At 44.4% G+C, this 9,725-nt stretch overlaps 1 protein-coding gene across 1 annotated transcript; it reads right to left on the bottom strand.

The window, feature by feature from the left end:
• Positions 1–5,303: 5,303 nt before the first annotated feature.
• Positions 5,304–9,381, bottom strand: UTS2 (urotensin 2). The gene is made up of 4 exons (XM_005237919.4): positions 9,231–9,381; positions 6,796–6,906; positions 6,166–6,209; positions 5,304–5,524 (listed from the first exon to the last, which is right to left on the bottom strand). The coding sequence occupies exons 1-4, from the start codon at positions 9,331–9,333 to the stop codon at positions 5,408–5,410; spliced, it is 375 nt and encodes a 124-aa protein (XP_005237976.3). The 5' UTR covers positions 9,334–9,381; the 3' UTR covers positions 5,304–5,407.
• Between the last annotated feature and the right edge of the window lie 344 nt (positions 9,382–9,725).

The raw sequence follows: 9,725 nt of genomic DNA, 5'->3' as shown, positions 1-9,725 counted from the left end.
TCATGAAATGAGAGAATTCCGTAGGTATTTACGTATAGCAAATTATGTACTCAAGTAGGAAAACGTGGGCAGTACCGTACACCTTTCCTAGTCTTTCTCCAGCGCTTTCCAAATACAGTATTCTGCTTTATAACCACACTACCTAAAATATTTGCTCTAAAACGTGTAATAAGATGCTTTGTGTATAGGTTCTTTTCTTAACTGGGAAGCTTCTTATCTAATTAGCTGTCAAATTACTCATGCACTAGAATCCATTCTAGTTAGCTATGCTTAAATTAAAATGACTGCTGTAATGTATTTTGAGACTTTGTGAAATAGATTAATTTGAATACTCCAGGTAAGGACAGCTGTCTCCTTCAACATAGTTTAAAAGTGTAAGCCAGAAGGAAAGGTTAGATAATCAGCTCTTTTGCTGCACATTGTTTCTACTGTTTATTTCCTGAATAGGAAAATGGTTTGCGATGTCTTAGCAGGCATGTATGTCATCCATGTTATAAAGCAGTAGGAGCATGGTAATACGTACCTAACAATTGAATAATGCTTTTCATCCGTAGCTCTGGAGACACATCAAAAAGATGACTGTCATGTCCCAGTTGTGTAAAAAGAGGCAGAGACACAAAGGACTTGCACAGATGCATACCCCCACTTCATACCAGACCTGGGAGTGTCATTTGGGCACCTTCACTCGCTGTGTCCTGTGCTGCCTTTGCCACAAGCAGTTGAGATTCTGACCTGTACGTAGAAACTTGTCCGTATGAATTTGTGCCCAGTAGGATCATACAGAACAGAAACCCTAGACAGTTTGTAGTGCTGTGAGCACCATACCCTCTGACCATAAATAATGACGGTGCATGTGCCTAGGAGTTGAAATTCAAACTTTGTAATCCTGGCTAAATCTTAGGTGCAAGGTTCCTTGTCTGGGGCTACCCTAGTCCTGGGTTACAGAAAAAATTATGGTATGGGAGAAAAATGTAGGAGGTGAATTAGTGCCCTGTGTAACTAAATTATTTGCCCAAAAACGCAAACAGTCTTTGCTGCAAAACCAGGTTTACCAAAAAAAAAAAAAAGTTCCCCAAGCTACTCTTTACCCCACTAGAACCACAACGTCTTGCAATCAAATGCCTTATCAAGCCTTCCTTTTGGGAAGGACCTAGTTTCCTTAAGTTTTCAGGAACTAGTAGTTTTTACTTCAGCTTATATTATTTTTTTCAGTCTCTGTAGTTTGCTAAAGTAGTTGAAGTGAGCTCCAGTTCTGATCCGAAAGGCCAGTGGAGTAAAATCCTGCAGCCAGATTTGCACCTGTGATTTTGTTTTGGTGACTTTATTTTGCCTGGCATAATTAAAATGTGGCAGACAGTTTAGAGCTGCTTGGAAGGTCGCTTTTTTGGTGATCAAAGGGAATACACACAAGTACAGTAATGATGCAGTTACTACCCCCTGTGGGGGTGTCAGCAGTTTGGAAACCCTTGGATTTCGCTGGCAATTTTTGTTGCTGTATACATAAATACAGAATTATGTTTTGCTATGAACAGGAGGGACCCTAGTGTGTTTTTACAGCACAATAAGTATTTGCTGAATGAGTAGTGTATTGCTAAGTTTATCTTCCAGCTGAATCAAGTTTTAAATCACAATGGAATGAATTTTTATGTCAGTTGATAGGAATATTTTGTTGAAATAATATTCGGCTGTGGTTGAATTTACAGTTGTGATTTTAACTGTACACTTTACAGGAGCTTCTCTTTTATAAATAAAACTGAAAAATATGAGGCAAAGAACTGTTTCAAGTGTGTGCTTACTTTTGTTGTTGGTAATTTCTACCAAATAGACTTGTAAGAAAATATTTGTTATGCTTTCCTGATTGTACGTAAGTGTTGAGGTTGTGGGTACAGTGAAAATGGTCGGCTAGTGGCCATTCATCCTCTTCTGTGTGGAGTTTCGTGGTCGTTTTTTTATCTTGCTCTACCTTGCCCACTTCAAGACATGTTATTTCCTTTCTAATTGCATCTCACGAGGAAGGGCAAGTACCTTCTGAATGTATAGGATTATGTTTGGGTGTGTAAGCGGTTGGGGGTTGGCATGCAGGATTGAAATCTTCTGTCTGCTGATTTTGTTAGAAAAGGTAAATAATAAACGCTCTGGGAGTGCTTTAGCCCCGCTGTGCTAGAACTGGTGTTCTAGAGGAGGTACAAAGAAACAAGAAAATTGGTTTAATTTGCAGGCATGTCTCAGAGCGATGAAGTTCTTAACTAATTGCAGAGAAACAATTTGCTCTCACCTTTTTCTGTTTTAAGGGACTTTAGAGGGAAGTGTGGTCAACAGTGCTTAAAAAGCCTGTAGGAGAAAGGCAAAGTCACTGCAGGGAGTACAAGGTACAGAACAAAAGATGGTAGCATCTTACTAAAATTGGGAAAGAAAGAAGTAATCCTAGATAAGTATATGTAACTGAAGGTGCTTCTGGCAAGGTAAGTGGTGCGGTTCCTGGAAATACAGGTGTCTCAAAGTAACGGCTATAGTTTTGCTGATGGCTTACTAATTTTTAAAAGGGTGTTTTGGCAACTCTAAACATACTTACAAATGTGAGCCAAATTGTCTAGTAGGTATTTTTGGTCCAAAAATGATGACAAGCGGACAGGCTTGTGAAATAAAAAGTTCAAGGTGGTGCTGTGTCTTTATTCAGACCTAGGCAGTGTCGGTCCAGCTGTGTCCCCGGTTTGTCAGTGGCAGTCACGCTCCTGCCCACTGAAGTTCTTGCTCGCAGTTAAACCCTGTAGCTTTCACCTCTGTGTGGATGTCAGAGGTGAGCTGAGTGAGGTGTGCTGTACGGCTGGTGGATGACGAGAGATAACTGTCGGACCCGAGATACTTACCCCAATGCTAAAAGTAACGGGGCTGTGGGTTTTCTGTAGTAGGTTTGCTCCACAGTTGCATTAAGTTTCAGTGAACACGTTACCTGCTGCTCCTGTGCGGCTGGGCCGGGTGTCTGCCTGCCGGGCGCCACAGGATGCTCCGTTTGCTGCGACTCGCACCGGGACTCTTGTGGCTTCCCCAGCTCCTCCCTGTGGCTCCCGAGCTCAGCCCCGGCAGCTGGGCAGGTGGGCAGCCTGGCCGCTGGAGCAGCTCCTGTGGCCTCTGCATTTTTCTGCGGCAGCTCCTTGTCTCTGGCCTGCGGAAGAGAGAAAAAGCTTGGAGCTGAGAGCTGGCCGGAGCTGGCGGCTGCAGCAGGACCAGGGAGAAGCAGTTTGCCGTTCTGTCTCGCGGACTGGCAGGGCTCCCCTCTCATGGACCCTGGAACTGCGTTTATCTGGCATCTGCCACGAGCGTTCCCTTCGGGAAGGAAGGATGCAGCTGGGTGTGCGGCAGCGTCTCACTTGTCTGTTGGAGAGCTACCACTCATGCCCAGATGTGGTCTGAACTCCTTTCGACCAGAGGTGGGGACTGTGAATGGCTGGAGGTTTCGTGCTCTGCTGAAATTGCACTAATTAGAATTACCTGGATTCCCCGCAGCCCCTGCCGCAGTGCCCTGGCCTAGCCTGGACACCCTGAGTTGTGCGAGTGTCACCGCTTTAGATGCCCTAACTGCTAGCAAGTATTTTTACCGTATTGACAGCTGAAATGTTTGAAGGTTTGTAGCTCGATCACCTTGTCTTGACTCCATGCCCACCACCTGATAGCTCTCTTCATTCCTTCACTCTCCTACATAGATGACTAGTGAACTTCTCAATACTTGTAATATTTTTTTTAATTACTATTCACTGTGGTTTTACTTATTTTGCTTTATGTTTGCAATTTTTGAATTGGGATTGAACAGATTACCTGCCGCCGCCCTAGTCTTTGTAGGCTCTACACCTTTCCCTCTCTGTGCAATACATCTGTCTTAGATGGTTATTCATTTAACTAAATTTGAAATCTTTTCTTACAAGTTTTTATTGACTGAGGTGGCAGGAAAGGACTAATTTCCAGACAGGCACGGACTTGCTCCATTGTTTAAGAGAAGGATGAATATTTAGAAGATTTCAAGTAGCTGCACAGTGCATCCAGCTGCTCTGCATTTGTAAGGACATTTTTCTTTGTTATAGCTGGCTTCATCTGTCTTACAATTTACGTGAAGTGAACAAACTGTATCAAGCCTGTAGGCCTTGTTTAAACAGCAGTCAGAGATTTATGATGTATATTATTGAGACCAACGTAGCATGTGTATTGCTGTTAGGTGAAATTTACTTCAAGCTTTCTGTGAGCCGTGATTAGTGCAAGATTTATGTGAAGCGTGTGTTGAACAAGGCAGGGCTTCACATCTTGGGGTGTTTGTGCGTGTTACCAGGATTGCGTCCCCCAGAGACAATTCCTGACTCTTCAGCTCTATTCGTTGCAGATACTATCAGGAACTACTTGGGACTGAGAAAGGTGCTGGTTATACTCCACATACAAAAGTGTCAGACAAACCCTTTTGCCAGCTGCTGTTTTGTCTTCTCCCTCCTTTGCTTTAGGTGCCAAGACGCAACAAGAGTGCAAAAGCCCCGTGGTGGCTCTGGGGAACAAATCTCGCTGTCCTGGAGCACCCGAGTGAGTGGCTTGCCCTAGTAACACTGGTGGTCTGTGTCCCTGGGTCACCGCCTGTGTGCGGAGCCACGTGAGTGCAGGTCACAGTCATAGCATCTTCCAAGTCCTGCCGTCCCCGTCTGCCTCCACTGAGCATCTGCAGTCTGGGTGCAAAACCTTGCACGGACAGCTGTAACGTTTGCCTGTGCGATAATGGGGCACGATTCTGAAGGCCTGTGCCATGCACAGATAACCCTGGTGTCCCGGGCAGCTGGGGACCTGGCGCGGTGCTGCAAGGAAATAGGTTTGTGGGTCTGTCTTTGAAGTGACCAAGAGAACCAGTTCTCCCCCCAGGGGCAGTGGGAGCAGCTGTGCGAACTCGACAGGCGCTTATTGGTTTTGTGGTGCCTTGGGGATGGCAGCAGCGGGGACTGGGCACTGTTGAGCTGCCATCCCTCACCGGCTCAGCACCATCAGGGCGTGCAGCAATGACCCTTTCTTCCTGGCACCCTGATCTGCCTGGCACAGGAGGAAGACCTCTTGCCTCTGGGCTTAGACGCAGCTGAGGCATCGCTCTTCTGGGAGGTTTTACAGCACCCCGTGGGAATCCTGCTTCCCCTGCCTGCGTTCTCTTCGCGTTGCATATTTATCCCTTTGTCCCATTACTTTCGTCCCATAGTGGTGAACTCTGAGAAAATACCACACTGCTCACAGCATAATTGCAAAACATCAAGAATTTATTAATTTCCAAGTAGCATAGAGTCTAAAGTTAGGAGCTGTCTTAATTTTAAATCAAGCAAATCTATATACATGTTTTCAGACATCTGTATAAATTATGCAACCAAAGTCAGGGAGATTTTTCTCCTCCTGTTTACACACAATATTTCCAGAAGCACTCGGAAAGATTCCCACGTTTCTTGTACTGCTTCCTGTCCTTGGTCAAGAAGCGTCCCAGCAAAGCAATTCGAGGATGATTTTCATAGGAAGTCTGAAGTCAAACAGATTAGAGAGGTTACTGGTGCATGGGGAACGTTCCCAGTGGGAAAGCGCATGCTTTGCTGCCCCAACCCAGCACCCAGCCTGATGGGGGAAGGAGAGGTGGCTGCCCGGTGTGCCCTCTGGTTTAGGTGATGCACTAAAACCAGTCCCTGTCTTCTGCCTTTGTATTTAATTCAGCAGACATGAACAGGAATGATGCTCTCCATTTATCTAATCATTCATAACAAATCTAGTAATAACTCTGTAGCCCGGGGGCGGGGGGGGGGGGTGTGTGCGGAATGGTACGCAGCTCATACTGGTTAATGTACTGGCGTGGCCTGGGGAAGCTGGAAATTGGCCTTTATTTAGAAAGCTGCTTTTCTGGGCTAAAAAGCAGGGGGTCTATAGTGAAATGCTCTGGATTACTTGCTCTCTTTTTATTTTCTTCTTTCTGTATTTTTTTTTTCTTTTCTCTTCCCTGCTTATCTAACTGCTAAGTGATTCCAGCCTCCAGAACACTGCAGCATACTCGAGTCTATACTGCTTATGAAATCTGTGAATCTTAAGTGATGTCTTGGTAACAATTGCGTGTATTTTAAAATGGGGAAGTCTTATTTTTCTTGTTTCAGTGGCAGACGGTCATTCACTTACCTCTTTAATGTTTTGCCTTGGGTTGTAGCTGCTGGGGCTAAGACCTGGTAGAGGGGAGACAGGATGAAATGTTTTACCATTTAGAAATTGTGAACCTACACAAGCTGTTCTTGTGTGCCATGGTGCTAGAGCGGGCAGAAGCCTTGGACTGGAGTGTTCAGAGGACCAGACAGAAAACGCTTTTGCTACAGCGCTGCGGTTCTTGCAGCACGCAGTTCCAGCAGGACATGGGGCTGCAGACACAAGGTGTGCTGTCCTCTTCAGCAGGCATCTGTCATGTAGCCCCCCAAACCATATATTGCTATTGATTCTGTACTTTCTGCAAGTCCTGACGTTTTTTAAGAGACTGTGCTATTCTGTTTGGCCTGCTAGCTCCTTCTAGGCCAGTCTTTGCCTTGCCCCCGTTTTGCTAAACTAATTTGGAGACTTCTCCAGCGAGTACTGAGCTGCAGGCTTGGCTGCTCAGCGGGTTCCCCCAAGGTCCCAGGTGACAAAATGACTGCTGTCTGTTGCCTACACATAATGCTGCTGCGTTTCAGTAAATGCCCAGGAGCTGGGGCATGGCACCTGTGGAAGCTGGACATACAAACCATGGGCACCCTCCCGTAAACTGCTGTGACAAATCCTCACCTGCCTTGTTGTCTTCAGGCAGAGCACCCAGGAGCTCTGGCAGAAACTGCAGCAGGGAAGGGCTCCCTAGGCTGCCTGACCGCTCCAGATTTAATCTCGAATCTTCATCGGCTGCAAATGGAAGATGACAGAGACAGGCACACGGTAAGACTCTTTTGCTTTGTATCCTGGTTTTGATCCATCTCAGAGGATTTCTGATCAGGTCTTTTGGCCCCACCTGTTGAAGATTATCATGACATCACTGGTCATCCCTCCTCATTTAACGAATATAGTAGGGGATGGCTGGTTGGTTGGTGGTTGGTTTTTTTTCCTCCCAAAGCTTTGGGGAGAGATACCTTCCTGATGTTAATCTCCGATTCTCGTTTCTCTGGCAGATCCATCTTTAAGAAATTTTTTTGATGAACAGCAGCCCCTCCCATTGCTTGGGAAACTCACAACCTAATCCTTCTGGTACCCAGCTGTAGGCAACCCAGACTTGCGTGCAGGTTTTTCATTTTTTTTTAGTCCATTTCTTTATCAACTACTTCCTATGCTGGAGCTTTTCTATGAATAAAGACAGAACTTCTTGCTCAAGGCCTATTAACCTGCTCATTTTCCCAAATATTAAATGCAATAAAATGGGGTGAAGGGCAGGAATAAGTGTAGGAAATCTTAACCCACATTTTGGCAGCTAGGCTTCTCAGTGCATTTCAATCATCTCTCTCATTTACTGTGCATACCAGTACAGATGATATTACTTTTTCTGAAACAACAGACTGCTGATACCTGATGGAATGAATTTGTATGTACATAGAGAATTTAGAATTCTGTAATTAGCCTGTGCCCCAAGGCAGATTACCAACAGGAGCCCTTAGCGATGTTATACTTGAGGTAAATAAGGCTTTTGTAATCTGAGCAGTAAATTTCTTCCTTATTAATATATAGCAGACATTCAAAATTGTGGGCAACAAGAGGGTGGTGCTATTATCAAACTCCAGCTATGTAGATGAATATCACTTTGTAGTTGCACTTTTAGATGATACTGTGGAGTTGTAGTTGTTCTTACCTGCAGGGATGGGTGAAACTGTATAGTGCCTCAATAGGGAATAGATAAGAAAACATAAATGGCTGAAAATAATCCCCCAACGTTTCAAAAACTTGGACCAAGTTCAAGAACTTGAAGACCTTGGACATCCATGTTGTTAGCTTGTTCACTGTACCAAAGGACAGTGGGGATTTTGGTGTGAGACTCTGAATAACAGCACTATAACTTCCCTATGCTTTGTGGAGATGGTTTGTACCTCTAGCCTTGTATTATTTTTCGATTCAAAGCAGTGTTAACCGGTAAATTTGCTTTAAGGTTTTAAAAAAACAACTTTAAAAAAAAAAACAAACAAAAAAACCAAAGAAAACCCTCTTTAATACAGAGTTCTATCTTACCCAGCCTCGAGATTCTTTATATTAGCAAGGAAGATTTAATAAGCTTAATGGATGTCTTCAAACAAATGCAGTAATTGTTAGAGCCAGCTTGTTCAACCTGTGCTGTGATAGATGTTATCCGTACTGAGTCATGGTTGCCTGTAAATGCGAGTTACACAGTGGAAGGCTTGAGAAGATGCTGCTGGCTGAGTCCAAGATTTTCAAAGCAAACGAGGGACTACCGATACCTATGAGCCAGAGCAACAGCCGTTGCACCTGCAAAGCATGTAAGAACAGCCGCTTTTTAATAGCCTGATGCAATAACTTTGGGTTTGATTTGCCTGTTCTTTCAGAGCTCATTTCAGAAACTCTTCCAGCACAGGTCAGGTCTGATGACGGCAACCTTCCAGGCTCTGCCGTGCGTTGTTACTGAGCCGTTTCAGTCTTGACTGACAGTATAATTTCAAACTTTAAGGACAGCTTTCTCAAGCAAAGATTTATTCTCTCACTGGACTGGATGGAATCTGCATTAGTACAAACAAACAGTACGCTCAGTACGGTGCTATTTTTGTAGTGGGAGACAGACGCGCCTGTTCTTGATCTAAGCAGGACTGTGTGCATCTTTGCAGTAGGTTTCCCCCTTCACTTGAACTTCAGTTAAAAGTAGCTCATTTTAAAGTGTAGCAAGACAAGGGACCGTATAGCCAAGTTTCTCTAAATTACCCAGTGCCTGCTAATGCTGCTTCAAAGCCAGACGCTGTACATGCCAGCTCGCATGCAGTGCTAGAAGGCACAGATACCTTTGTCTCCTGCATCTCCAAGCGGCAGGAAGAACTGTTTAGGGCACCCAACCTCCCCATTTTACAAGGCTAGCACCCACTGATGATGTCACTGGTGCTGCCGGTATCCTGAAGACATTCCTGCTTTCTCTACAGCTGCTCAGCACAGATAAAGGCCCTTCAGAAAGCATACCTGCTGCTCTTCTGGTTTGTCTGCTCCAGCCCCTGCTATGACCATTAAAATCAAAGGACTCTTACCTGAGAGCTGATAAGACATCTCACTGGCGTCGATGACGGGGAGAGATGAGAGAGGCCAAGAGAAGCTGATAATAATGAGACAGCAGAATACCAGCTTATGCATCGTTGCTGTGTTGAATATATTTCGTCTTTGTCTACCCCTGTAACTCAGAACTCCTGTCTGTTGCCTCTGCTTCCAGTTTCACCCGTTATATAGCCGCTCATGACCTCATAAATATCATCATGTTCTCTACCCCCTTCAAAAAAAAAAAAATCCAATGAATTTATTGCCCATTGATTCTAAATGGAAACCACTTTGCATTGATGTAATTTTTCAAGGTAACAGTTCATAGACAATAAATTTACTGTCTTATAGCTTGGTGTACAAAATGGGTATTATATCAAACCAAGCACAGTAAAGTTTATAAATCTGGCATTAAAAAAAAAAGTAACTTCCAGTTATAAATCATGAGTTAACAAAAGGGTCAGACATTGGTTGAAATGACCAGGGCAATA

Source organism: Falco peregrinus, chromosome 3 (assembly GCF_023634155.1).
Source record: "Falco peregrinus isolate bFalPer1 chromosome 3, bFalPer1.pri, whole genome shotgun sequence".
NCBI classification, from domain to species: domain Eukaryota; kingdom Metazoa; phylum Chordata; class Aves; order Falconiformes; family Falconidae; genus Falco; species Falco peregrinus.
The sequence above is the reverse complement of the archived record's forward strand: the minus strand, read 5'-3'. Positions and strand labels throughout refer to the sequence as shown.

Bases quoted from the DNA above. Each gene is read 5' to 3' on its own strand.
- UTS2 (XM_005237919.4), bottom strand. From the start codon at position 9,333: ATGCATAAGCTGGTATTCTGCTGTCTCATTATTATCAGCTTCTCTTGG. The intron at 6,907-9,230 runs GTAAGAGTCCTT...TTCCATTTGCAG, and splicing joins GATGTCTTATCAGCTCTCAG to CCGATGAAGATTCGAGATTA. The intron at 6,210-6,795 runs GTGAGGATTTGT...CCCCTCTACCAG, and splicing joins GCCTGAAGACAACAAGGCAG to GTCTTAGCCCCAGCAGCTAC.